Source organism: Apodemus sylvaticus, chromosome 1 (genome assembly GCF_947179515.1).
Source record: "Apodemus sylvaticus chromosome 1, mApoSyl1.1, whole genome shotgun sequence".
Taxonomy (NCBI): domain Eukaryota; kingdom Metazoa; phylum Chordata; class Mammalia; order Rodentia; family Muridae; genus Apodemus; species Apodemus sylvaticus.
Genome location: NC_067472.1, coordinates 58,033,748 through 58,061,717, shown reverse-complemented (window position 1 = coordinate 58,061,717; position 27,970 = coordinate 58,033,748). Strand labels below are relative to the sequence as shown.

The 27,970-nt window shown below is 48.6% G+C and overlaps 2 protein-coding genes across 2 annotated transcripts; one reads left to right on the top strand and one right to left on the bottom strand.

Annotated features, from left to right (window-relative positions):
- The first annotated feature begins 337 nt into the window (after positions 1-337).
- Zdhhc24 (zinc finger DHHC-type containing 24) lies at positions 338-7,288 on the top strand. Its single transcript, XM_052193230.1, has 3 exons — positions 338-671; positions 1,741-2,018; positions 5,548-7,288. The coding sequence occupies exons 1-3, from the start codon at positions 391-393 to the stop codon at positions 5,841-5,843; spliced, it is 855 nt and encodes a 284-aa protein (XP_052049190.1). The 5' UTR covers positions 338-390; the 3' UTR covers positions 5,844-7,288.
- A 574-nt stretch (positions 7,289-7,862) lies between these two features.
- On the bottom strand, positions 7,863-27,904 carry Bbs1 (Bardet-Biedl syndrome 1). Its single transcript, XM_052193218.1, has 17 exons — positions 27,842-27,904; positions 27,420-27,496; positions 27,282-27,316; positions 24,833-25,111; positions 24,265-24,311; positions 24,136-24,174; positions 23,967-24,039; positions 22,059-22,190; positions 20,790-20,896; positions 19,368-19,488; positions 19,073-19,231; positions 16,350-16,419; positions 15,631-15,789; positions 13,708-13,841; positions 12,648-12,782; positions 11,966-12,052; positions 7,863-11,729 (listed from the first exon to the last, which is right to left on the bottom strand). Exons 1-17 carry the CDS (start codon positions 27,886-27,888, stop codon positions 11,643-11,645), a joined length of 1,788 nt encoding a protein of 595 aa, XP_052049178.1. The 5' UTR covers positions 27,889-27,904; the 3' UTR covers positions 7,863-11,642.
- Between the last annotated feature and the right edge of the window lie 66 nt (positions 27,905-27,970).

The window sequence follows — 27,970 nt, the reverse complement described above, 5'->3', positions numbered from 1 at the left end:
CAGATGCTAGGGCCAGCCAGGTCTATTAATACCGGGGCGGCTGTAGAGGAGTGTAGGGAGAATGTGCTGAGCCGGGAAACCCCGACGCCCCGAGGGCTGCAATTCAATCCCCACCAAGTGGCAGCAAGCCACACCAGAGGGCAGCCCCTGCGGTACGCGGGGAGACGGCTTCGTTTTGACACCTGGGACTGCAGCACCAATCGGATTTTCGAACATCTGGTCAGTTAGCCAATCACTTCTCTATATCTGTGGCTCCTCCCTGTAAGTCTGCCGCGCAATGCAACCCTTACAGAGTTCCCATTGGTCACGGCAGACATCAGTCCTCTACTATGCCCGCCCCAATACGGAAGCAGTGGGATCCCAGCGATCCGAAAGCTGGTGGGTCCGACCATGGGGGAGCCCTGGGCGGCCCGGGGCACAGAAGGAGCGCCCGCGCGGATGCCACTGGTGCTCACCGCGCTGTGGGTCGTCGTCGTGGTCCTGGAGCTGGCCTACGTCATGGTGCTGGGGCCTGGGCCACCCCCATTGGGACCACTGGCCCGGGCCTTGCAACTGGCGCTGGCAGCTTATCAGCTGCTCAATCTGCTGGGCAACGTGGGGCTCTTCCTGCGCTCGGATCCCAGTATTCGGGGGGTGATGCTGGCTGGCCGCAGCCTGGGCCAAGGCTGGGCGTGAGTGTCGGGCTCGGGGGTCTGTGGGCAGAAGCGGGATGCTGGGGGGCGCTGGTACCTAGAGAGATCCCAGAACTTGAGGTGTCAGAAACCAGTGACGTTAGCATCCGGGTTGTTAGAGCCGTAGGTAGGTAGAACTCCTTTAGAACCTAGCATTCGCTACTTATTCATTCAGATATCGGGCAGGCACTGTTCCGAGGACTCAAGTGAAAACAGATGCCCGACCTCCTGGAGTTGATTTCAGTGGCGGAAGGGGGCAGATAATAAAGATAATAAGCCAATAAAAAAGCAAATTGCATAAAATAGATGGTAAAGGATGGCAGGGAAACAAAAAACAGATCAGTGTAAAGAAGGCGAGAAGTTATTTTTATTATCTGTGTCTGTATGTATGATGTGTGTCTAAGTCCAGGCATGCGTGTGGAGGTACACGGGGAGGGCTCAGAAGAGTGAATAGATCATTAGGCTGGTGAAGCAAATGCCTTTAACCGCCCAGCCATCTCCCCAGCATAAAGTTTCAATTTTAAATAGTCAATATTCAGTAGAAGACTTTGAGGTGATGGGTTTGTTAATTAGCTTGACTAATTAATTTGTATTTTTCTAAAAAGCCATAGCGTCCGCAAATATATTAAGACTAACTTGTTCATTTGCAACTAAAACCTAAAAATAAATAAGTGGTCAAGGTGGACGTCACTCAGGCATTCCCACAAAGCCTTGAGGTGGTGGAGTCAGCCACTTGGAAATGTTTGATCTGGTTTCTGGGAGAGGAAAGCAGACCAAGAAAAGGCAGAAGCCACTGTATGCCCAGAATATTCCAGAACCACAAGGTCAGTGACTGGAGTAGAGAGGGAGAAAGAGATGTTAGTGGCGGCGGAAGTCCTGCCAAGCCTTTGAAAGCTTCGCTTTTCAGTGGGCCTGTCACAGGAGGTAACCACTAATCGGAGGTGCCTGGCGAAGACCGTGACAGTTTTTGCTTTCCCAAGATGGTTTCTCAGGCTGAGGTTGGGCATGGTCTGGGGCACTGAGAGCTACAGGGGGCACTGACCTGTGTCCTTGCCCCCACCCCCTGCAGTTACTGTTACCAGTGCCAAAGCCAGGTGCCACCACGTAGTGGGCACTGCTCTGCCTGCCGTGTGTGTATCCTACGTCGTGACCATCACTGTCGCCTCTTGGGCCGCTGTGTGGGCTTCCATAATTACCGGCCCTTCCTGTGCCTCCTGCTTCACGCTGCTGGTGCCCTGCTCCACGTCTCAGTGCTGCTAAGCCCCGCCCTGTCGGCCTTGCTGCAGGCCCACTCAGCCCTCTACACCGTGGCCCTCCTGCTGCTGCCCTGGCTCATGCTACTCACAGGTGGGAGCTTTCGGGAGCCAGAGACCCTTGTACTGGGCTGGGGAGCAAGGCCCCTTCCCATAGGAGGTGTGTCCAGCTGGCTCTCTTGGCCAGTGCTTTGGGGACCCAGTCCCAGGGTTATTTAAGGAGAGAGGGAAGCCTGCTACTTAGCTGAGTGTGAAGTACTGTACTTTACCTGGTGCTCCAAGACAAGAGCAGAGTTCTGGCCCCCAGAATCAAGAAGGACCCCAGGGCTTGCTACAGAAGAGGAGAGGCTGATTTGAGAGCCCATGGGTTGTTGGGATGCTAGAAGGTTATTTTAGGGGAGGTGGACCTAATGGTCCAAATGTCTTACATACATACACAGACTCACACAGAGACAGAAAGACAGACAGACAGACAGACAGACAGACAGATACACACACACACACACACACACACACAGAGACAGAGAGAGAGACAGAGAGAGAGAGAGAGAGAGAGAGAGAGAGAATGAGTTTATTGCGTGTATACAAACCCTGAAAGGAACAAATGCAGTTTCGTGGACACGGTGAGAACTAGGGCAAGAACGATGGGTCAGGACTGGGTGGTAGAGGCCATGAGGCCATGAATGATGGGGTGAGTCGGGTCGGGTCTGATTTGACAGGGCAGTGGGGAGCCAGTGAAAGTTACATGCAGGGAAGGTCTTCCTTTTGGGAATTGGGAGGAGACTTGATTGAGTTACTGGCCAGGTTCTGGCTGGTGTGAGCACTCTTCTTTTCTCTGACACCTCCTATGGATTTGCGTATCTTTGTCCCTTCTGGCCAGACACTCCTTTGTTTCCTGAATCTACGGACCTGTTCCTGTTAACCTTGTTCTGCAATCTCCCTGGCCACTCAGAGAAATCACCATGCCGCCTCATCTTATTGAATCCTACCTCTGTCCCACTCCCCTCACTCCCCATCCCCCCATTACCCCACACACACACACATCCATGCACGTGCATGCGCTCACCACACACACACACACACACACACACACACACACACACACACACACGTGCACACACATGCACAAATGCTCTTCTCAGTGGGTCTGTGTTTTCTGAGGCTAGGTGCTTTTCTGCAGTTATCATAGCTTACCTCACTGTCCCCAGACACTGACTTGGGTTCCCAGCCAGAATCTGTCGAACCAAAAGCACCAACTGCCAACAGCCTTACCCATGCCTAGAAGGCTTGCTTGGATATTCCTCCCTTCCTTTCTTGACTATTTCCTCCTTTCCTCCCTCCCTCCCTCCCTCCTTCCTTCCCCTTTCTTCCCTCCCTCCCTTCCTTCCTATACAGTCTTGCTGTGTAGTCCAGGCTAGCCTTGAATTCATAATCCACTTCAACAACTCTCCAGATATTGGGCTTACAGGCATGTGCTCACTTCTGGCTTCCATTTCTTGGCCTGTGTGGCGTTTCCCCAATGCTTACACCCACACCTACTTCTTGTCAGAACTCAGAAGGGGTCACTGTTCGTCTTGCCTTGTCTTGCTAGCATAGAGCCCTTTGTTTCCACCTTTCTCCTGCCAGCCTCCTAGTTCAGCTTCCCTTCCCTGGCTGCTGAGGCTGAGAGCTGTCAGACACACGGAAGCCATGTTCATGCTCTGGTTCACCTTACTCTCCGTATGAAACCCAGGTTGACAGGAGCAGTGAGAGTTCGTGGGTGACCTGTGTTACGTATGGAGCTAAAGATGAGCCTGAGCTATTTTTGTCAGCAGGAGTGCACAGCTCTCTTTATTGGCGTTCTTGGGGGTTCCCACACACCTCCTTATTTTGCCTTCTCCTTTCAAAGGACTTGTGCAGGTTTACAGCTGCTTTCTTCTTGCTCATTCCTCTCCTGGCTCCCACCTGGTCTCGCTCTGCCCTTCCTAGGGTGGCACAAGCCAGGCTGTCTAGAAAAGCCAGCGCTCTTCTTGCTTTAGGGACCTCTCAGGTTCAGATGCTTCCAGCGCCACAATCTTGACAGTTTTGCCCTTGGTATCATCTACAGCTCAGGCTTTGATATTTCCATCTCTACTTTCTGTTTTGTTTTTCCTTTCTTTCTTTTTTTTAAAGATTTATCTATTTATTTTATGAATGTGAGTACGCTGTAGCTGTACTGATGGTTGTGAGCCATCATGTGGTTGCTGGGAATTTTAATTCAGGACCTCTGCTCGCTCTAGTTGCTCCAGCTAGGCCCTGCTCACTTTGGCCTAAAGATTTATTTATTACTATATCTAAGTACACACTGTAGCACCAGAAGAGGGCATCAGATATCTTTATGGATAGTTGTGAGCCACCATGTGGTTGCTGGGATTTGAACTTAGTGCCCTTAACCACTGAGCCATCTCTCCAGCCCCTTGGTCTTCCTTTCACCTGGTCTCCACACACTTGGTAACTTGTACTTGAGTATAGGGAGCCTCTTCCCTCATTCTGGCCTGTCCTGCTGTTCTTGGAGCCCCTCCCTTCAGGTTTCCAGTGCGTACAGATCTGCTGTGAAACAGGACTTAAACTGCCAGACCATTGACACTGTCTCCTAGGAGAGTCTCTACTGGACAGAATGTTCTCTCTCTCCCTTTTATCAAAATAGTGAAGTCTATTCTTTCTACCCTTAGTATGTATGTATGTATGTATGTATGTATTTATTTATTTATTTTTGTACAGCACTTCAGCCATGGTTTGGGGATGGGTGCATGCGTGTGTGTGTGTGTGTGTGTGTGTGTGTGTGTGTGTGTGTGTGTACTTGTGAAGGTCAGAAGACAATCGTGGGCACCTTCTACCTTCTGTTTAAGGCAGTATCTCATTGGCCTGGAACTTCATCAACTGGGCCAGGCCAGCTAGCCAATGGGCTCCAGAGATACACCGGTGTCCTCCTCCCATCCAATCATCGCTGGAGTTACAGGCATATGTTACCACATACAGATTTTTACGTGGGTCTTGTGAATCTGAACTCAGAGCCTCATACTTGCACTGCATGAACCATTCCCCCAGACTAAGAACTCTTACTGATACAAAACATCATGTTAGCCAGTTGGAAGTGTACAACTCAGTAGATTTTAATATATTTTTTAAATATACAAATGTCTGCATTTAGTATAGAGTGTAGTACAACCATCACCACTATCTAATTCCAGAACATTTTCACTCCAGAGAGAAATGCTGTGTCCAGTAAGAGCTCCTCTCATGACTCCCTAGATTCCCTCAGCCCTGACCATCCTTAGTGTGCTTTCTGCGCATGCGTTTGCCCATTCAAGGCAGCTCACAGCCAGCGTATCCCACGACTCTTGGCCCTTCACGCCTCACTTCTTCCACTTAGCACAGTGTTTCATGGCCTCTGGCGGTCAAATAATTATTCAGCAGGAACTAGCTGCCTACTGAAGTCAAGATGGAAAATGATAGACTTTTCATGTAACCCAGATCCCAGGCATAACTAGTTGAATTTACAGAATGGAGGCATGAGCTTCTTTGGTGGGAGGAGGGCAGGATTGGGGTTTGAGAAGGCCAGCCAACTGCTATTCCCTGAGACCCTTCCTGTTTTCTCCCCACAGGCAAAGTGTCTCTGGCCCAGTTCGCCTTGGCCTTTGTGGTGGACACGTGTGTGGCAGGTGCCCTGCTGTGTGGTGCTGGGCTGCTTTTCCATGGGATGCTGCTGCTTCGGGGCCAGACCACCTGGGAGTGGGCTCGGGGTCACCACTCCTACGACCTGGGCACCTGCCACAACCTGCAGGCAGCCCTGGGGCCTCGCTGGGCCCTAGTCTGGTTCTGGCCTTTTCTAGCCTCTCCTTTGCCTGGAGATGGGATCACTTTCCAGACTCCAGCAGATGTGGGTCTTGTGACTTCCTGAGTCCAGGTAGAGCCAGAACTGTACAGGGCAGAAGGGAGTAGAGGATCGAACTGAGAGATTGTTTTTAGCTTCATTCCGGCCACAGGAGGGAGGCCAGGTTGCCCCTTCATGTGTGTAGTGGGCAGCTCTGGCTCCTTTGAACCTGACCAACGTGGGTTCTTTCTTCTCTGTAGTTGGCCATTTTGGCAGAGGAGGGTCTAGCAAGGGGGCTACTTGGCCTGACTGACTCCCCCTCTACAGTAAAGTGCCATCCTGGTTCTTGGCCTCCCCATCTTTGCCAGGTTCCTATCCCTCACTTTGTTGGTTTGGTTGTTGTTTCCCAGTTCCCATGTCGGGCCTGGAGACTACAGAAGGCCTGAGATCCCAATGGGCCAGGGCTCTGCCTCCTCTGACCCTGGCAGGGTGTGGTGGGATCCAGGCAAGCAGAATCCACACATGCTCTAGAGATTAGCACTCCATAGAAACATGTCTGCAGCAGGGGGTTGGAGGAAGCTCTTGTAGCTCACCTGTATGTGGGACCACAGTAAGGATCTATCTTTGTTCTGTAAGAAACGGAGAAGCCTTGCTAGACCATGTGACAAGATTGTGGGGTAGAAATGTAGACCTTACTGGCCTCAGACTCAAGGAAGTCCACCGGCTTCTCCTTTGAGTGCTAGGATTAAATGCCACCATGACTGGCCTAAGAGGTTAGACTTGAACCCAGGTCTCTGAATATGGTTTACTTTTGCACAGCTGAAATGAGGAAGGGAACATCAGGGCCAAACAGCTTTCAAGTGCTCCAGAGTTCATGTGTGTGTGTGTGTGTGTGTGTGTGTGTGTGTGTGTGTGTGTGTGAGAGAGAGAGAGAGAGAGAGAGAGCATGGTTGTGTGCATGCATGGGCATGTATGTGTGGGTACCCATGGAGACGAGAAGAGGCCGTATTGTTTCTGAGATGTGTCCAAATTACTGCATGTAGTGGTGTGGTCCTCTTTTTCTTTTCCACATGTAGATCTGAATATACCACAACCAAACACTTTCTATTTTCTCCCACTGGTCATTTTCCCACCCCACCCCCACCCCATGTATACTCCCCCCACTTAGTGGGAACCACACCCTGGGAGCCCTTGCTCTTCCTTACCAATCTGAGAATCAGAGCTTCAGATTCACCAATGAAAGCCCACCTTGAAATAAGTGGAATCCAATGGACTGTATGTTAGCTTGGAGAAAATCAATGTGAGATTCAACTTTTCATGTCATGAACATGGTTTATAAATATTTAAATATTTTTATTTTTTGAGACAGGATCTTACATTGTAGCTTTGTAGCTGTGGTTAGCCTAGAAATTACTATTTAGACTAGGCTAGCCTCAAACTTAAGAGATGTCGCTGCCTCCTAAGCACTGGGATTAAATGTATCACCATGCCAGCTTTAAATATTTTCAATAAAGCTTTTTTTTTCTGACAAAGATCGTGTCTTTTGAGTGATTTATTTTTATATTTTAATGTTACTATAAAGGATTCAGGAAGAGATTGCTGAACACACAGAAAGAGCACTAGATTTTTTTAAAGATTAATTTTCCCTTTGTGTGCATGGGAGAGGCGCACCTGTGCCACAGCAGATGTGTGAGGTCACAGGGTAACTTGGTTTTTTCCACCAGGTTTGCAGTGGGTATCTTTACTTGCTGCCCTGTCTCAGTGGCCCCCTCACTGTAGATTCTTTTGTTTACCATACTTGCAATCATCTTTGTTCTTCCTCTAAAACACAGTTTTGGTGGAGAAGGCAGTTCAGACTGGCCTGGAGGGAGAGGCCAGACCCTTGGGGGCTCTGCTGTGGCTGCAGGTGACCCCATACAAGCCCCTCAGAGAGGCCTGGGTTTCTGTGCAAAAAGAAACTCTCGTCCCCCCTCCCCCCCATGAAGCACTCTATTTTTGCTTCATTCTCTGGCTCTGGTTCAATATCAGTTACAGCCCTTGAGTGCTTCCTGTCCCCTCTCCCCCCAAAATACAAAATAAAATAAATTCATTATGAGTTTTGTTTAATTAGATGCTGTTAGGCTACACACACATACAAACAAATGCAAAGCTTAAAGAGAAGAAAATATAAGTATGAACAGAGGAGTTCAGAACTAAGAAAAGCAGTTTGAAACTTAAGAAAAGCTTACAAAATTCTCATTCTCAAAAAACAAAGCAAAAAGATGACCATGAAAGAAGAGAGAAGAAAATTAGGATCAATCTAGTCCTTTCAGGAGCAACCATTTGTCAGACATTGAGCTTAACTGGATCCCAGAGAGAGAACAACAGGCCAGCCCAGAGGAGGAATGCCCATCTATCTCAAAGTAACAATAAGAACAGATCACAGAAGACACGGGAGCTTTGTCATAGGAGAACTGTTCCTGGCTTTGTTTTACTACCCAAACTGTTACATATGTGAGCGGAATACAGCAGTGTCCAGACAAACAGTGGTATAAAGACTTGGTCAGGGTTCTCTAGAGTCACAGAATTTACAGGAATGACTTACAGGCGGCAATCCAACCAGCCCAACAGCGGGCAGCTGTTAATGGGAAGTCCAAGCGTCTGGTAGTTGCTCAGTCCCACGAGGCTGGTGTCTCAGCTGCTCTTCTGTATAGGCTGGAATCCTGAAGAAGTCGGCTCCACCAGATGTGCTGGCAAGTAAGTGCAAGCAGGCAAAGCAGCAGCAAGCCTTCCTTGTTCCATCGTCCTTAGCTGTGTAGGCCTCCAGCAGAAAGAATGGCTGCGATCAAAGATGTGTACCACCACACCTGGACCTAAGATGTTCTTGGAATTTGTTCTTTCCCAGGCTGGCTTGTTAAGAGATCTGTCTGTCTCTGTCTCCTGGGATTAAAGGCATGAGTTACCCTCCCTGGCCCTGAGCTTTCCATGGTCACTGTGCTTCAAAATCCAGGTCAGAAGCCTGTGTCTTCCGGCCTCAAGATCTGGATCACAGGTGTGCCCTCCATTTCTGGATTGTAGTGCAGGCCAGACATAGTCGGGTTGACAACTGGGGATCACAGTTTTACAATGGTGGGTTTTACAATGAAGTCACCCTGGTATCCCAGGGCAGAATAAGAAAGAAGACACGGAACCCAGGAATCAGGGGCTCTAACCCTGGGATAACAGGAAAAGGAACTCTCTTATAGAGGAGTCTATACAGAAGCAAGGAATGAAAGAAGTGTCCCAAGAAAAGAACTGAGATTGGATGGGGGAATTTTCAATGGTACATAAGAAAACTAAGCAATGAAAGAAATTAAAGTCAAACCAAGTGCCGATTCATTAAAACATCTAAGAGTTCAAAACTGGTTATAGTTATTTCTAAGCTTTACTGAGACTTTCACAAATCAATATAAACAGCAATGCCAACAGTAAGTACTGATAACCTAAAGCACGGAGAGCAGGGGAGGTGTCTCAAGAGCACCAAACACTCATCTGCTACAGCAGGGAGTCAACAGGTAACGTCTAAGACGGATACTGGGTAGCTCACAACCACCTGTAACTCCAGCTCCTAGGGATCCAAATGCCCTTTTCTGACCTCCTTGGGCACCTGTATTCACAGACATATCCCTCCTCCCCCCCCCCATACACATAATTCTAAAAGAACCCCCCTCTCTCTCTCATTATATATATATATATATATATATATATATATATATATATACACATTTAAAATAGTTAATGAAAATGGATGTTGTACAGGAATGGTCCTGTGGAATGGGAAGAGGGCATTTACTTTAAATAGTCTTCCAGATCACTACATAGGTGTGTTTTTCAAAATAAGTATTATGTTAAAAAAGAGACTCTTCTCATCCTTAAGGTCCACAATTTCCTAGAGCTCTCACTGCCGTGAGTACTGAACTCTGCACTGTTTATGCTTCACATTCTCTTATGTGCATAAAGTGCATGGCAGACATTTCTTACTGGGCAAGCATAGTAAGCCACTGTGTTTCATGGTAGGCCTGGGCACGTCTCACCCCTTGTACCATCGTGAATAGCTATGCAAAGAGCACACATCAAATATTTTTGTTCTGATTTCACAGCTTGACTTGGGTGAAAGGGAATGGGGTGCCATGACCCAACACACAACCTGGCCCCATGATAGCACAGCCCCACTCACATGACACCAGTGACAAGGGCTCAACACCTCGAGTAGACCTTCCTTCCTGTTTGGTGCTGCAGGTTAGGCTGGGGCTTCTGACTCACAGCAACACTCCGTCCTCTGTCCCTGGCTAATCTTCCCATCTCCAGTTAGACCTCCCGCCTGGTCCAGCTCTGCCCCCCCCTCCTCCCCCTACTGGTGCACAAAGAAAAGAACCCTTTGCTACCCTTGCTCAGGAGGTGCCTGTCTTGAGGGGACAGTATGAGGAGGAGGATGGGCTGTTTCTTGGGTCCAGGCCCACTGTCTCTTTGGAAGGGTCAAGGTGGGCAGTGTCACCCTGGTCCCTGAGTGGGCACAGAGGCTGTTACTGGGCAGTGGTGGCCAGTGGTTTTGTGGACAGAAGCTGTGCAGTTAAGTAATGCCTTCTTGGTCCAATTCTTTCCTTCCTCCTGAGGAGCTGCCAAGCTTGAATGGTGCTAGAACTGACAACGGCTTAGAATGAATCCAGGCAAACTTCTGTACTGGAGAGGTGGTGGGGGCCTGTAAGCCTGAGCGGGTGCCACACGCCAGGCTGAACCTGATCAGACTGGAGAGAATGCTGCTCTCCATGAAGCAGGGCTCCTGCTTCTCAAGCAATTCAGCACAGTCTCTGAGGGGGGCCAGGGGTCCTGACACTTGACATCTAAACACATCTTCCTTTAGTCTTCTGCCTCATTCCATGCCCTGGTGTGTACCTGTTCAGTGACCTATTCTGGCCACTACACAGTAAATATTCCACCCTCGGGACCATCTTGGGCTCCTGGACCTAAGTACATTCTGACAGGCACTTGTTGGCAGCTGCCTCTTGGGTCACTTCCCAGGTCCCAGAAACACCTCTCCCAGTGCCACCAGCCCTAGCCCTGCTATCTAGCTTGGCATTCCATTTCAGAACACTGTCTCTGGACATGGGCATCCACGATGAGCAGCTGCTGTGTGGACCTAGCCCCTCACATGGGTCCCTTCTATTTGCACCAGCTCCTCTCTGTGGCTAATCTAGGACCTGAGGACAGAGCCCCATGTCCCTGGGCCTCAGGGTAGAAAGTGGAGCCCCTCTTCAGCTGAGAAAGCTTAGCACATGTGCCTGTAAACTAAGCTGGCAGCATCCCCACCCCTACAACTTCAAAGGGCAACAGAGGATCAGTACCAGCCGAAATCTCAAGCCCTTGATCAACTGCGGTCTTGATAGGAAATAGGTGAGTGGAAGGGAGGGAGAGAGGAAGGAACAGAGAAAGGAAGGAAGGAAGGAAGGAGGGAAGGAAGGAGGGAAGGAAGGAGGGAAGGAAGGAGGGAAGGAAGGAGGGAAGGAAGGAGGGAAGGAAGGGGAGAAGGAAGGAGGGAAGGAAGGAGGGAGGGAGGAAGGAAGAGAGGAAGGAAGGACGGACTGGGGCTATGCTCACCCTGACCACCTCCTGGGACCTGGGGAGAGTGGCAGACTGCAGGAATGGGGGACAGTGCTTGGGTGGGTTCCGGGGGAGGAGGGGCTGATTCTGAGCACTCCGTGTCCTGTTGCTCAGGCCTCTGGCAGAGGTGGGCAGCAAGGGACTGTTTCAGAGAGGAACAGGGAGCTGATGGCTCACTACGCTGCTGCTGGGGGAAGTAGTCTGGCGACATTGGAAGTCACTGGATCTGACTGGCTCCATTCTGTGAAGGTTTGAATGCCGGCCCAGGGCTCAGGCAGCTGCTAGCCCCTCACTCACAGGCATGTTGATGTGGGCGCTCAGCAGGGGAGCACTATGGCCTTCCCGAAGCACCAGCACCTAGCAAGGAAAAGACACGGCAGAGGGGCAACTTGACCTCTCCTCTTCACTAACAGCCAATTGTCTGTGCCGGCTCAAGTGACAGGCTCCCAGCCTACATGCCAAAGGGATGGGAAGGCTGGGAGGCATCTGCTGTGCTTACACACCCAATCAGAGCCCAGGGCCCCAACAGTCTTCTCCACCCTTATCCTACTCTTCCCCAGGGTCCCACTAGCCTCTCTGAAATAGCCACCTACCTTGATCATGTCTGAGATGCCCTTGCTACTGAGACTCTCCACAAAGGTCTCCAGTGGGTAACTGAGTCCTGGTACCAGCAAGGGAACCTATTTAGGGAACAGAAATAGATTAGCCCTCAAACCCCACGTACTTAGACAGCATCTGGCAGATTACAAAGCATTTACACCTGTCCTCTCAGGATGCTTCAGCCTGGGCAAGTATGTCTAACCAGCTCCAGGGAACAGGTGCAGAGAGGGTAAGTGCTTGCCTGGGCCCAAGTGTCTGTGGTTAAGCCTAGACCTTGTGAGGTCTGACTCCTCTCTGCTTGAGAGTTTTGATTAGTGCTTCTCCCAACTTGAGGACACCTTGGCCCTGGGGACCAGGTCCTTTGCTACTGCAGTGCCTGGGGCACAGAGTGGCTCCTTTTCTTCAGCAGGCACAGCTGGGAAGCCCTACGAGTTTTGGAGCCTCTGCCAATCAGGGGTGCAGAGGAAAACCTCACACAGCTCTTTTCCAGTTTCTTCTGTGTGGCTTCCTGGGGTCTTTTTGGCTGGGAGAAAGGCAGCGTAGACAGGGGCTGAGTCTGGTCTCTGGCTATGTCGGTCTACTGGTCACTCCCATACTCTTACTGGAACCTAACATGGGCACTTCATCAGCCCCAGCCCTGACTGTTGGAGCCCATGGCAACGTGGAGATCTGTACCTTAAAGAAAGCCCGAGGCAGGGCATAGAGCGCCTCATTGTACAGGAAGCAGACCTGCAACCCCAGTACTGGCCGAGCCGTTGAGGTATTCTGCAGGTGAAGTGTGAGCTTAAAGGTAGGGCCCAGGCCTTGAACCTGTGGAGAGAGTAAAATGGAGAGGCCCTTAGGACCCACTGGCCTTGAACACTGAATACCACCATCGTGCTTGTTGCCTCTCCATCAAGGGCCTCACGATACTCTCTTCCAGTTCCATCTCTCTGCTTCTTAAAGGGCACAGAAGCAGAGAAATGCGGCAAAGGCACAGATCAGGGAAGGTCTTGATGGATTCTACTTAGCAAGATGCCAAGTACAGTTGGCTCAGGGCTGCAGCTGTGCTCATCACTGACCCCAGGGCGTGACTGCCTTCCTTTCCCATCCTGGTGGCCCAGTGATTTAAAGGCCACCTCCTTCTATTCTAAGCGGCTCAGTAACCCTTTATCTTCTGTATCTAGCCCTCTCTTCAGAAAAGAAAAAACCGAAGTTGGGCATGGTGGCACAGGCCTTTAATTCCAGCACTGGAGAGACAGAGGTTGGTAGATCTCTGAGTCTGAGGCTAGCCTGGTCCACAGAGTGAGTTCTAAGACAGTCAGTGCTACACAGAGAAATGCCTAGGGGAAGAGGGAGAAAAAGAAAAGAAAAGGAACACAGAATACAGAATACAGGTGGCTCTGAAAACACACTCAGGCTCACTTAGAACTGATGAGGACCCTCAGGCTTGCGTGTGTGCATGTGTCTGTGTGTACACCTAGGGTCGGGTCAGGGTGAACCTTCCTGGTACCAGGCAGTCCTAGTAATTAATTCCTAGTAACTAATTCCATAGGCTGCTCGTGCCAACAGAAATCACTCTATACCTTCATCTGTGGCCAAGAGAATCCCTTCAGGTTCCTGGGCTATACAATGTCCCACAGGTGAGATGGGAGCACAGGGCTGAGTGGTTTGGCAGTGGCTCTGCGTGCTTGCCTATGCGGCTGGGAGGATGCCACTCGCCCCTAGCCTAACGTCCCTACACCTGGATACTTACCACAGCATGCAGCTTGAGTGGCTCCCGAGCTGTGGTTGACATGGGGCTCAGGCTGGACTCCAGGGCCTGAACATAGGCTCTGGCAGCTCGCAGTCGCAGCAGGTAGAGGTCAGTCTGGAAGGTCCGGTGCATGGCTGCAGAGGAGACATGAAGGCTGACGTAGTGCAAGGCAAGACTCTTGCTTAGATTACAGGAGAAGAACAGGAAAGGAAGGCATAACAGGATAGGCAGGGCAAGGCCTGCAGGCGCTGGGAAGATCGGGATAGGGAGGGCCATGCTGGGCGCTGTGGACCACACCCTGATCCTCCTTCCTGGTCCTCCTACCACCTCACTGCTCACACAATCTCAGTCTCCATCCCTGCTCCTCTAGTTCAGCCCTCAAGGCTGGATTTCACAGTTTCAAGGCTGATTTTGGCCTTGGTCTTCTCACCCACCAATCTTGTTCTCTGGATAATACAGGACTTACCCTGACTCTGCCATCCCAAAGAATAGCAGCTTCCATCTCCTAAAGGCTTCAAATTTGTTCTCATATCCACAGGCTAAGTCCCAGGTGTACAGACACTACAGTATGGTTGTGGGTGCCCAGGCCTGCCTCTGCTGTGAACTACCTCTTGGTCATCTCCATCTAAGGTCCATCCACACCAAGCTCAACCTCCCACCCACTCTCACCACCCTTAAGTCCCCTTGTTTGATCCTTAGCCAGGTGCAGACGACCCTTCTTCAAATCTACCTCCAGATGTGGCTAACTGCATTGGTGCTGCTATTCTGGGGTTGTTGCTTTGGTTTCCAGCCAGGGTCTCACTACGTAGCCAAAGCTGATCATGAACTTGATACGCTACCTTCCACCTCCCAGGAGCTAGGACTACATGTGTGGACCACCACATACATCATGAAGGTAGTTTTACAATTTTCTTTACTAGACTGTACATTTTCTTGTCAATATTTATTTCTAGGAATTTCTCTGCTATTGTGAACAGACCTTTTCCCATCATTTCCTGACATTTGCCTGTCAGATATTATTCGTACATATAAAAAAAGCTTACAAGTTTTTTTTTTTAATGTGTATATATGCCTGCATGTGGGTATGTGCACCTGACTGCAGTGCCTGTAGAGGCCAGAAGAGGGCACTAAATCCCTCAGAAAAGGCCTTAAGATGATTGTGAGTCACTATGCAGGTGCTAGGGATCAAACCCAGGTTACTCTGGAAGAACAGCCATATCTTTAGCCCAAATTATGGGATTTTAAGACTTTTATGCCGGGCATGGTGGCACACGCTTTAATCCCAGCACTCTGGGAGGCAGAGACAGGCGGATTTCTGAGTTCGAGGCCAGCCTGGTCTACAGAGTGAGTTCCAGGACAGCCAGGGCTACACAGAGAAACCCTGTCTCGTAAAAAACCAAAAAAAAAAAAAAAAAAAAAAAAAAAAAAAAAAAGACTTTTATATCTGGTCCTCTTATAGAACTTAAGTCCCTACTGATTTTTTTGACATTTTCCATTATTTCACTTATATGTTTTGTTGTTATTTTGTTTGGTTTGTTTTGAGACAGAATTTCACTATGTAATTTTCACTGACCTCAAGACTCATAGAGGTCTACTATTTCTGCCTCCCAAGTGCTGGGATTAAAGGCACGAGCCATCATTATGCTCCAGACAGTGCCCCAGCCGCCCTTAGAAGAAATCAACCAGCACAGGAGATGAAGCTGGCCAGATGGACCAAGCTCCCCAGGAAGGGGCCGGCCTGGTGTCTGCATCTGAAAGGAGCTGCTGCCTCTGGCACTAAGGGCCCTGGCTCTCACCAGCAGCACCCTCCGCCAGGAGGATTAGTTTGTTACCTGAGGGCAGTAGACCTCTGGCTTTCCCCACTGGCTAAAATCTCACTCCTGCCCAATGCACCCAGGGGGATTCTGTGTTCGTCCGTCTCACCTGTGCCAGCTTCCCGCTCCCGCAGGGTCTGATCCACGTACAGCCGGGTCTTTCGGGGCACATTGAGTTTTGTCGTCTGTGCCAGCGGTGGGCCCGCCTCACCGGTGCCCTCCACAAACACTGCTGTGCGCTTCAGGATCTTGATGATCAGGCCACCACCTGAGAAGTGGGTAAACAGAACATCCACTGCCCTGTCCGACCCACACTCCCATTCTTCCCAAAACAACAGCACTCTTGTCCAAGCATGTCTGTCTTTCTGATGAGACTCTTTCTAGAAGAAATGACATATCTCAAGTCTGTCTTTTTTTTTTTCTCCTGAAGTAGGGATCCATATAGCTTAGGACAGACTTGATCTCCTAATCTCTGCCTCCACCTTTCCAAGTGCTGCTATGACAGCTGTGTGACAGCACATTTGGCTGTCAGCAGTGTCTTATTACTCAGTCACTCATTCATTCATTCACTCACTCATTCATTCATTCAGCAGCTGTTCATGAAGAACTGTGATGTTCTTGGCACTGGGGTAGATGCTGAAGGCACAGGCTGGAGAGGCACAGCCTGACCAGGATTAGCTCCTAGGCAAAAAAAATCCAACTATTATGATCTGGCCATGTCCGCAGGCCTGGGGTCCCACCTGTGTCTATCCACGCCCTTCCTTCCCCACAGAATCTCTCAGCCTCTGCACTCCAGCCCCACTGTCCTTCCCAGATCGGAGTCCTCACCTCTAGTAGTCATGATGAGAGTGTTGTCTTCTCGCCCATATCGGCCAAAGCAGAGGCTGGTTACGGCATCCTACGTGGGGAAACCAGACTTTAGCTGGGGAAAGATCTTGAGAAGGAATGCAAGACAGGCTGGAGGGGAGAGCCCAAATGAAAGCTACAATGGGAACGGTGTGAGAAGTAACAGCAATGTGGCCTTGGAAATAGTGCTTGGATTGTCCATTTCCCTTCAGATCTCCCTGGCTGTGCTGAAGGTCTACACTAAGCACCCCTACCCTCTTTTGGGGGTGGCCTTCTAATCAGTCTCCTGGACTACCTAATCTGCCTTGGTTACCTTTGCTGCTTTTCAAAACCACAAACCTCCAAGGGCTTTTCCTCTTCCTAGCAAGATATTTCAGGTCCTCCACATCAGATTCCAGCCTGGTTTTTTTTTGTTTGTTTGTTTGTTTGTTTGTTTTTTTCCGAGACAGGGTTTCTCTGTGTAGCCCTGGCTGTCCTGGAATTCACTCTGTAGACCAGGCTGGCCTCGAACTCAGAAATCCACCTGCCTCTGCCTCACAGAGTGCTGGGATTACAGGCGTGCGCCACCACCACCCAGCTTTTTTTTTTTTTTTTTTTTTTTGGTTTTTTTTTTTTTTTTTTTTATTCCAGCCTGTTTTACCCAGTCTCTCCTCTTTAGTTCTCCCAACCTCGTACCTTCTCAGTACCACAGGGCCAAGCACTGCTTCCAGATTTTATACAGTGACACCAAACTCTAGAAGGGAGTTAAGTTCTATGAGATGAGATGGTTTGGAGGGTAAAAGCTCTCACTGTGCAAGTCTGACAACACACACATACACAATCTGATCAGTCCATATAGTATGTATTAGATTTCAGGGCTGACTATTGGGTAGTAGATAACCAGTTGAGGTTCAGTCCCCAGAACCTTTGGAGGAAGAAGACCACTCTTAAAACTTGTCCTCTGATCTCCATATGCATGCCATGGCACATGCACACACATAAAACATATTATTTATGGTATATTTAAAATATATATTATAAGTATATTATAAGTATTTTTAAATATACTATAAGTAAAAAAAAGCCCTGGAACTGGAGAGATGGATCAGGAGTTAAAGGCATTGGCTACTTGAATAGAGGACCCTAGTTCGAATTCCACATCCATACGGTGGCCCCAGATCCAGGCAATCCTATGTCCTTTTCTAGCCTCCATGGAAACTACACATGTGGTACACAGACATGCATGTAGGCGAACAATCATACATACAAAATTAATTAAAAATAAATCCCAACTGGTTATCCAAAACCCAACAGTCAAGTCAGCCCTAAAATCTAATACATACTATATGGACTGATCAGACTGTAACTGTGTGTGTGTGTGTGTGTGTGTGTGTGTATGTATAAAACAATAACAACCAAAAAAAGACCATAATTTTGAGAGGGAGCAAGGAAAGTGGGTATGTATGAAGGGTTGGAGGGAGGAAAAGGAAAATGATGAAATTAGATGATGAGGAGGAGGAAGAAGAGGAGGAGGAGGAAGAGGAAGAAGAGAAGGAGGAAGAGGAAGAGGAGGAAGAAGAGGAGGAGGAAGAAGAAGAGGAGGAAGAAGAGGAGGAGGAAGAGGAGGAGGAGGAAGAAGAGGAGGAAGAAGAAGAAGAAGAAGAAGAGGAGGAAGACGAGGAGGAGGAGGAGGAGGAGGAGGAGGAAGAAGAAGAAGAAGAAGAAGAAGAAGAAGAAGAAGAAGAAGAAGAAGAAGAAGAAGAAGAAGAAGACGACGACGACAACGACGGGCTGGAGAGATGGCTCTGTGGGTAAGAGCACCGACTGCTCTTCCAAAGGTCATGAGTTCAAATCCCAGCACCCACATGGTGGCTCACAACCATCCGTAAAGAGATCTGATGCCCTCTTCTGGTACATCTGAAGACAGCTACAGTGTACTTACATATAATAAATAAATCTTTAAAAAAAAATCTATTGTTAAAAAGACGAAGAAGACGAAGAAGAAGAAGAAGAAGAAGAAGAAGAAGAAGAAGAAGAAGAAGAAGAAGAAGAAGAAGAAGAAGAAGAAGAAGAAGAAGAAGAAACAGTTCATAGAGACACAGCAGGCAAAGCCATGTAGAGCTTTGTGAGTTAGAGGCCAACCTGGTCCACAGAGTGAATTCCAGCCAGCTAGAGCTACATAGTGAGACCCTATCTCTAAAAACAAAGAATCTTTATGCCCCTCAGCCTTTGTTGATGCTGCTAACCGTACACATCATGAAGGGTTCAACCTGCATTTCTAAGGCCCGCCCGCCCTGTGGGGTCAGGAGAGGCAGAGAAGAAGGAGGCCTGAGTTGGACCCGCTGATGAGGCTTCGCCTGAGCCAACAGCTCTGGCTGTTAGCTCTGCTGGAGGTAGGGACTCATTTTTATTCAGGGGTGTTGCCACCAGTAGACTGGCCATGCCCTGGTAAATAAACCCCCCACACATGCAAACAGCTCTAACTACACTCAGTGGGTTATATGAACAAAACAAGATAAAACAAGACAAAACCCCATGAAAACAGGGAGACCTGTTGGGAAAGAGGGTATCACAGGGAGTTGGGGGCGGATAGAAGGAAATGTGGGTGAATGGGATCAATTACATTCAAGTATGAAACTGCCAAAGATTAAACAAAAAATTAGAGAAGAAAAAAGAACAGGGCTCAGGTACGGAAGAAGCGGCAGCAGTGCTGGAGGCGTGCTCACAGGGGCACGGATGACATTAAGCAGGGCCTTGTCTCGGTAAATTCGGACTTCCCCATTGGCCAGAGCAGCCATGACAGCTTGCAGGCCTCGGGACCGCTGCTCCAGGAGGTTCATGGTCAGGATGGCTGCAGGCATCTGCACGGTCCACAGCTTCTTACCCTGGCAAGAAAAGGCCAGTGTCTGCAGGGAGCCCAGGGCTTCATGTGGAACCGAGGGTGGCTGGGGTGGCAGGTAAGGGACAGCTTTGGGCTCGTAGGGCACACAGTGTGGAGGGGTAGGGGGCTAGAGTCCACACCTTGTGGGTGAAGCCATGCAGACTCTCTTGGGTGCTGCCCACCACCAGGATCTTGTGTACACGGACCAGCCCCACAGGCTGGGCACTCAACTCGATGCAGTACTTGGGGTGTTTGGAGTCTCTGTGGAATAAAGACATGATCCCTGTGCCCAGAGAAGCCTTGCGTCCAGCCGCCTGGCTGAGCCCCTAGACTAACAGGAGGGCATCCCTGGTCCTGAGCAAATGATGAGATCATTTCTCCACCTACCATTTAGAAGATGTGTGACCCTGAATGACACCAAGTATGTTTTCCTGTCTCCTTCTGCCCTTCGCTATGTGACAAGTGTCCTGGGATTTCAGAGTTCTGAATACGGTCTACTTTAGAGTGCTCTAGCCAGTGCTACTGGGCTTGGAAAGTTTCCTGGCTTATCAGAAAAGTGTGGCCCATCAGTTTACTGGTCTCTCCTCCTTAGTTTTACTTTTCCAGACAGAGGGAGTGATTTCTGCCTTTCAGCCATAGCTGTGACCCACTTTCTCCAGGCTGTGTAGACCGCATCTCACTGGCTTCTGGGCCCCTGGAATTCTCCCTTCTTAGCCTTCCAAGTGTTGGGACTACAGGTGCATGCCCTCTTCATTCTGCCAACCGAGATGATGTTTCTTTTCCCAGAGTCTCCATCTCCTCTCAATAAGTACTCATCTAACTTACATTAATTTTTACTAGATATCTTCCCCAGGAAGGCGGGAACTGTATTTACAGCGTTCCACTTACCAGTGAATCTCCAACCCCTTGAAAAGTACTGAATGCATAGTAGATGCTCAATAAATGTCTTGAGTTAACAGACATTTAACTCAAGGAGGGCTGGGGAGCTGGCTCAGAGGTTAAGAGTACTGACGCCCTTCTAAGAGAACCAGGCTTGATTCCCTGCATCTAGATCACTGCTTACAGTCACCTAAAAGTCTAGTCCCAGGAGGCTGATGACCTCTTCTAGCCTCTGGATATAATGTTCATGTGGTATACAGATATGCACATGGGCAAAATACTCATAAACATAAAATAATTTAGCTGGGCAGTAGTGGTGTACACCTTTAATCCCATCACTCAGGAGGCAGAGGTATACTGATTTCTGTGAGTTCAAGGCTACAGAGGTCTATAGTGCAAGTTCCAGGACAGCCAGAACCACACAGAGAAGTCCTGTCTCAAACAAACAAACAAACAAACAAACAAACAAACAAACACTGTCTGGAATATCAAACTAATGCAAGTGTCACATGTAACAAATACAAGAGATCATCATCTGCTTCTTTTGCCCTCTGACTGCTTCCTCCACCCTCTGGCTGTGCTGTTCTCCATTATAGCCCTCATGCCAGGTGCATACCCCTCAGGCTCCTCCCTCCCTTCTACCCTCGAAACCACCAGTTGTCTGAGGCCCCAGCTGTAGCTACCTTCTCAGGATATAGATGCTTCCATTTCGGCAGGCAGCAGTCAACCGGAACTCCACATCAAACTGGCCAGAAACCTCCAGGAAGACGGGGACACTGGGCAGGCTCATCTGCAGAGAAAATGGCTCAAACCTACTGACCATGGTGGGAAGAAACTGTTAATTCTTGACTAAAATCTTGATCTCTTCTTTCATTTCCTACTGATCACAGATCTAAGTCTACACCATTTGTCTAAACCCTGTCACCTCCAGCAAAGTATGAGACTTATATAAGTAGATATACAAAGATGCTTGAACAAAGAAGACCCCGAAACAGCATTAATAATAGTAAAAATCATTTACATGGACACCAAATGGCCAAGTAATTACATATATGTATGTATTTACATACATAACTACATGGAGAAGGCGGAGCCTTTAAAAGGGGTGATAAGCAGCTGCAGTGGTGGTACACCCCATAATACCAGCACTTGGGAAATGGAGCCAGGAGGATCACAAGTTCAAGGCTATCCTGGGCTACATTGCAAAAAGAGCAAAGAATAACGACAAAAAGGTTGATGAGGTTTTGTGAACAAAGGAAGACACTAACGTTATATAGTAAGGTGAAAAGAGCAAACTGGTGGGTGTGCGCACGAGCCTGTCTGTCTAAGGACACGGCACTGCTTGCACTTACTCCGACTTTACCAAACCTAGACTCGCCCATGAGGAGTTTCAGTGGAGGAGCTACCTAGGTCAGGCTGTCCTGTGGGCAACTGTCTTATTGAGTTGGCAAGGCACACCTTGAATGTGGGCAATGTGAATTCACTGGCTGGGCCCTGAGCTCTCTGAGTGGAGCAGACAGCTACACATGAAGCCTGTGCCGACAGACAGCCCGCCTGTGTTCCTTCCTCTCTGCTCTGCACTGTGGATGTGTCCCTGCCTCCCTTCCCTGAAATGGTGAGCTGTAACCCGGAGCTGTAAGCCACCAAGCCCTGTCCTCCCTAACTCCCTCTTGGTCAGAGTGTTTTGTCACAGCAGCAGTAATGAACTAGAAATATACCTATCTATAAAGCAACAATGTTTGAGCCAAGCTAGACAACTATTCCACACATGAGAATGTCTGGAAGGATCCGTGCTGAACCTTTCACACCAGACTTAGGAGTGGTGAGCTTTTGGGACATCTAATCTTTCTTTATGATTAGCTACACTTTATGATCAGACGCTACCCACAATGGGAGAACAAGAGGAACACAGCCTGGCTTTATATGTAACCAGGGAGAGACCTGATACTGACCTTGGCCAAAATGGTGAAGGCCTCAGGATCCAGCACTAGTAGTTCCTTGTTCTCTGTGCCTAGCACCAGACAGGACACTGCATCCTCATCCGCCAGGTTCTTCTTCAGGGTGGTCATGGTGGTGATGACTGTCTGCAGAAGACCCCCACCATGTTCCCAGATACCCGAGAGCCAGAGGCTCTCTGAGAAGCTGCCTGAGTGTTGATAGGCGTTTCCTCTACAAACCTGAATGCTTAACAATAACAACTGTCTAAGCCACTTATGTGCCACTTAGACTCAGAATCAACACGCCACACACTTAAGAGCTGGATGTGACTCACACTCGGAGTCAAAGAATTGTGGCAGCAGGAGCTGTAGGACTGCTGCATGTTCAAGGCCAGCTTGGCTTAAAAACTCAGTTCCAGGCCAGCCTAAACTACCTAACAAGACCTTGCCTCAAACAAACAAACAAACAAACAAACACTCCAAACAACAAAAAGGCATGTTTTAAAAGAAGATCCAATGACATGGGCATCTGCTGGCAGCAGGCACACATGCAGTACACATGTGTACATGTGGGAAACATTCATAAAATAAAAATAAAATATATCTTTCAAAAATGTTTACAATCCAGGAGTGGTACGAGCTTTTAATCCCAGCAGTCAGGAGGCACAGACAGGAGACTCTCTGTAAATTCAAGGCCAGCCTGGTCTACACAGTAAGCTCCAGGATAGCTGGGACTATATAGTGTGACCCTGTCACAAAAACAAAAAAATTATAAAGTAATGTATGTGAACATAGAAACATGCTAGAAGCTAAACCCTCAAGCAGGAATACTGGTTCTCTCTGAGCAACCAGACCAGAGATTTCCTGGACTGCCTATGGGAGACACCTGTTCATTCGGCAATCATTACTGGACATCAAAATGGAAGGCTTCATTTTCAAAGTTTCTCTATGGAAACTAGCAGAATCAAAATGTTCTTTTGAATGAATGCGTTGTATGCTGTGCAGGCATCATTACAATTGCACAGAGGGGTGCTGGGTACATGGTGAAGCCAAGCACTGAGGGCGGCAGTGAGAGCCTGCACACTCAGCACTGGGAGGCAGAGGCAAGAGGATGGGGGGCAAAGCCAAACTCAACTAATGAGGCCCTGCCGCAAAAAGCAACCAGCCGACCAAACAAATGAAAAAAATCACAACCAATTAACGAGCTACTAAAATTAGAGTTCTCAAAGGCTCAAAATATGGTGTCCTCTAGATGTTACTCAAGGGAAGCAGTACAAAATGCACATTTGCAAAGGAAATGCTCAGAAATGGCAAGGAGTGGGTGTCTCTAGGTAGTGGACTCATCTTTATAGTTCTCTTTTATTTTTTGAATATTCTGTAATAAGAATGCGATCATCTTTATCCTCAAGAACATAAGTGTGCTAATCTTATGTCACAACTGTTTCATAGCCATCCATCACTGTTAACTAGAAATATAGAAGGCTCTCTGCTTTGTAGTGTCACTGGAAGGAAAACTAGAGTGCCGCTGGCCAGGCTCGGTGTTAGAATTAACCGCTGATTACGTGGTTGTTTTTAGTGCTTGGAGCTGGAGATACAGTTCTGTTGGTAAAGTGCTTGCCTACCAACCAGGAGCTGAGTGTGATCCTCAGAAGCCACGCAAGAAACACCAGGCATGGTGATACCTCCCTGTAAAGCCAGCGCTGGGGAGGCAGAGACAGATGGGTTCCGGTGGCCTTCTGGACAGCCAATGCAGCCTAATTGGTGAGCTCTATGCCAAACCTTATCTCAAGGGACAAGGATGACACCTGAGGTCATTCTCTGTCCCCCACACCCATGCACACATGGACCTGTCTGCTTATGAACACACACAATTTAAAAAATGTAAGCATCTTGATAGGGCAATAAAGAGAGAAAGGGTATTACCTGACGCTTGATAACCTTGGACTTGTGCTGGTTCACAAATGCCTCCATTTCACTCAGCTCCAGCTGCAGAAACCTGCACACACAGGACAGGCCCCCACATGCCATGGTCTGGCTGCCTCTGGTGCCAGTCGACAGATGCCCTCCATCCTGTCCCCCGCAGGACTCCTACCTAAGTGACTGCACAGACAAAGGCACCTCTGCCTTCTCCCTGCAATGAGAAGCCGACATGGCGCCTTTCACGAGGGCTCACAGGAGAGCTTCAGGGTGAAGGGCTGCGGAGTGGGGAGTGGGCTCTCACCTGATGTCCTCCAGCATCTCCTTCAGGGTTAAGGGGTCAATCCGGTCCTGTGTCAGCACGGGGAGAAGAGAGAGCCTGTGAGCTCCAGCAGCCATGCCCTCAGCCAGCTCACTGTCTGCACCTGGGCACGAGGGGCAGGCCTTCCTCTTCACTTTCTTCCCAGTGGCCTGCCACTCAACCCCAAGGCTGAGATCTTGCTTTGAATCGTCTCAGGGTCATGTCCACACCCATCATCCTCTTTATCGTTGCCGCCCAACGTGTCCCTACTCTCCAGGGAGTGTGTCCCCCACACACTCAGGTGAGCCTTTTCCTTCTTTGGTTCATCTTTCTCCACAGGTAGGAAGGGATGTAGTTATAGTGCAGAGGATCCTATGGCTTCTGCTCTCCAAAGGACCTGGCTCTGTGCCTTCCTAGAAGCTACCGCTCAGGGCCGAGCACAGCATCTCACTGTTGCTCCAGAGCTGGGCTATGGCCCACCATCCACTACGGCGAGCCCACTCTCCTGAGAGTCTGGCCCTCCTCCTTCAGTGGCTGCTGTCTCTGAGTTCTTGTTTGCTATGTCACTCACCTCTTTGGCTTGGTTCCAAAGGTCTTGTTCCAAAGGGTTTGGAGGTAACTGGGGCAGGCTGAACTTGAAGTAGGGTCTAAGGTTCTTATAAACATAGACACAAGGTCCCGAAGCGAGTGCTAGGGCAGGTGTCCTGGGCTCGTGCTGGTCCATGAGGAAGGTGGCAGCCGAGGCCGGCAGGGCAGGCAGGGGGCTTTCTGTCAGCACTGTGGGTCCCTTGAGCACCTTCAGGCGGGGCTGCTGCCCACCCGCACCCGGGCCAAGGTCTCCCACCACCAGCTGCAGGGAGAAGAGACCATTCAGCATAACGGCCATCTCACTCACCCTTGTTGCTGGTGCTTACTAATCCATCCTCACATTCACCAAGGTTTTGCCATGAGGCTTAGAAGAGGTATCCCTTAGGAAAGTTACCTAACTATTCTGAGCTCAGGTTTCTCTCTTGCAAAATGGGAATGCCTACCTCATGACACCTGGAGGGAAATCAAATCAGATCCTGAACTATAGGCCTGGCCAGTGCTCAGGGGCAGAGGAGGAGTTTATCCATTCATTATTCATTCCTTTCCATTTCCTGTGGTAGTGAGGACTGAAATTGGGACTTTGAACATAGCTGTAATGGTCTCTGTTATGAGGCTAAGATATATTTACTTTATATTTACATTGAAATAAATTTTTTTACTAAGGAAAATTTGCAATTAAGGGTTGGAGAGATGGCTCAGTGGTTAAGAGCACTGACTGCTCTTCTGAAGGTCCTGAGTTCAAATCCCAGCAACCACATGGTGGCTCACAACCATCAGTACAACTACAGTGTACTCATATACATAAAATAAATAAATCTTTAAAAAATAAAAAAATAAAGAAAATTCCCATAATAACATTGTCAGCCGCTATGATCGCCAGCCTCTTGATAATCTATGTCCTCTTGAGAAACAGAAAAACTCACTTCCCTGAGCTTTATTTCCCTCCACATTCTATGTTACATATATGTATATGTGTGGGGGGGTACATCCATGCCACAGCACTAGGGAGTTGGTTTTTTCCTGCTCTCCTATTCATCCAAGGGGTTGAACTCAGGTCATCAAGCTTAGCAGCAAGCACCTTTACCTAAAGAGACTCTAATGCCTATTCCTAATCAAGGTATTTTCCCTTACACTTAAGAATCACATCACAGTATTTAAACTAAGAGGCTGTGTGTTCACTCGGCAGCACATATACTAAATCGTGAATGATGCAGAGAAGATTATTAACATGGTCTCTACTCAAAGATGACATAGAAACTGGGCATGCCTTTAATCCCAGCACTTGAGAGGCAGAGGCAGGTGGATTTCTGTGAGTTGGAGGCCAGTCTGGGGCCTGCACTACATACTGAGTCCCAGAACAGCCAAGACTACCACATAGAAAAATTTGGACTAAAGAAAAGAAAAACGACACACAGCTTTGTGAATCATATTTCAAGCCTATTGTTTTGTATTATAAACTAAAAAGTTAAGCAATAATAATTAGACATAAGAATTGGGACCTGCAGTGGGTAAAGGTGCTTGCCACCATGTCTGATGACCTGAGCTCAGTCACTGGAGCCACATGACGGGAGAGAACAGACTCGGAAAGGTTGCTACCCGACCACTATACTTCATGCTTCCTTCCAACACAATCTAGTGTTGGAACTAATTAATCTTATTGTTAATTTTGTTTTGGGATGTGGATTGCTTTGTTTGTTAGGGTGTTTTGGTTTTGTTTTGTTTTTTTGGCTTTTTCGAGACAGGGTTTCTCTGTGTAGCCCTGGCTGTCCTGGAACTCACTCTGTAGACCAGGCTGGCCTCGAACTCAAAAATCTGTCTGCCTCTGCCCTTCCAAGTCCTGGGATTAAAGGCGTGTGCCACCACTGCCCGGCTGTTTTTTGTTTTTGATGCAGTCTCACTAAGTAGACCTGGCTGGCCTTGAACTTCACAAGTCAACCTCAAACTCATAGATCTCCCTGTTTCTACTGTCCAAGTGCTGGATTAAAGGCATGTGCCCCAAAATTATTTTTTAGAGAATCATATGTTTTGGTATTATAAATCCACAACATCTTGCTTTGTTTAATTTCTGCATATCATGTTATAAAATTAATGTTCACTTTCCAAATTACAAAGAAATTCCGGGGTTAGAGAGATGCCTCAGCAGTTAACAGCACTGGGTGCTCTTCCAGAGGATCCTAGTTCAAACCCCAGCACCCACAAGGCAGCTCTCAACTGTCTGTAAATCCTGTTGTAAGGGATCTGACATCCTTACACAAGCACACATGCAAGCAAAGCACCAATGCACACAAAATAAGAATAAATATATCATTAAAAGAAAGAAAGAAATTGCAACGAAGTGTGCCTTTTTAGTACTGGTGAGTTCCACAGTATGTTGAGCCTCTTTGCAAATCTCACTTCTGAGTTTCCCTCCACTCAACATTTTGATTGCCTACCTTGTACTCCCCGTCGCCATGCAAATCTGCCAGTGCTAGAAAACACAAAAGGGTCATAAATGAGTCTCCATGATACTGTTACCTGTTCCTCCCATCCTCCTAGACTCTGGGTGTTCATAGGTCTGTCTAGAGACTCACCCAGGCAGGAGGAGAAAGTGTGGATGTTGGCCATGGGGTCGTAGTGTGCGTCCAGCCATTTAGAATTGGCTTCGTTGCTGAGAGGGAAACAAGATAGTTGGAAAGTGTGTACCAAGGCAAAGAAGAAGAAGGAGGAGAAAAAAAAAAAAAAAAAAAAAGGAAGCTCTAAACGAGATGACGCCTGAGACTGAAGGCACAAACTCCGAAAGGATAATACAATAAGTCTAGATCTGGGCTTACTGGCGCCCAGAGTGACCAGCCAATCACATACGGACACTTCTCGACCATCAGCTTTCGTATCTGATTTCTAAAGGGCTCTTCCAGAACTTCCACCGCTGCTCGAAATCAAGAGCCCAGGACCTGCCACCAAGCACCATCTATTCATCTAAGAGAAAGGGAGCACTGAGGCCCCGGGACTTAACCTCTCAGCTCGCCCGCTGTCGGAATCCGATGAAGACGTCGCAGCCATCTTCCCAGGCGTCGCCTTGGCAACCAGCTCAGCTGTTGCGCGACGCCCAATAGAATCCGGGCATCCGAAAACAACGAAACAA

What these genes read in the sequence shown, in the direction of transcription:
- Zdhhc24 (XM_052193230.1), top strand. Translation starts at nt 391, where the DNA reads ATGGGGGAGCCCTGGGCGGCCCGGGGCACAGAAGGAGCGCCCGCGCGG. An exon ending in AGCCTGGGCCAAGGCTGGGC is followed by an intron (nt 672 to 1,740) that starts GTGAGTGTCGGG and finishes CACCCCCTGCAG; the next exon opens with TTACTGTTACCAGTGCCAAA. An exon ending in CTGGCTCATGCTACTCACAG is followed by an intron (nt 2,019 to 5,547) that starts GTGGGAGCTTTC and finishes TTCTCCCCACAG; the next exon opens with GCAAAGTGTCTCTGGCCCAG.
- Bbs1 (XM_052193218.1), bottom strand. Translation starts at nt 27,888, where the DNA reads ATGGCTGCGACGTCTTCATCGGATTCCGACAGCGGGCGAGCTGAGAG. An exon ending in CACTTTCTCCTCCTGCCTGG is followed by an intron (nt 27,317 to 27,419) that starts GTGAGTCTCTAG and finishes TGTGTTTTCTAG; the next exon opens with CACTGGCAGATTTGCATGGC. An exon ending in ATGGCGACGGGGAGTACAAG is followed by an intron (nt 25,112 to 27,281) that starts GTAGGCAATCAA and finishes TTCTCCCTGCAG; the next exon opens with CTGGTGGTGGGAGACCTTGG.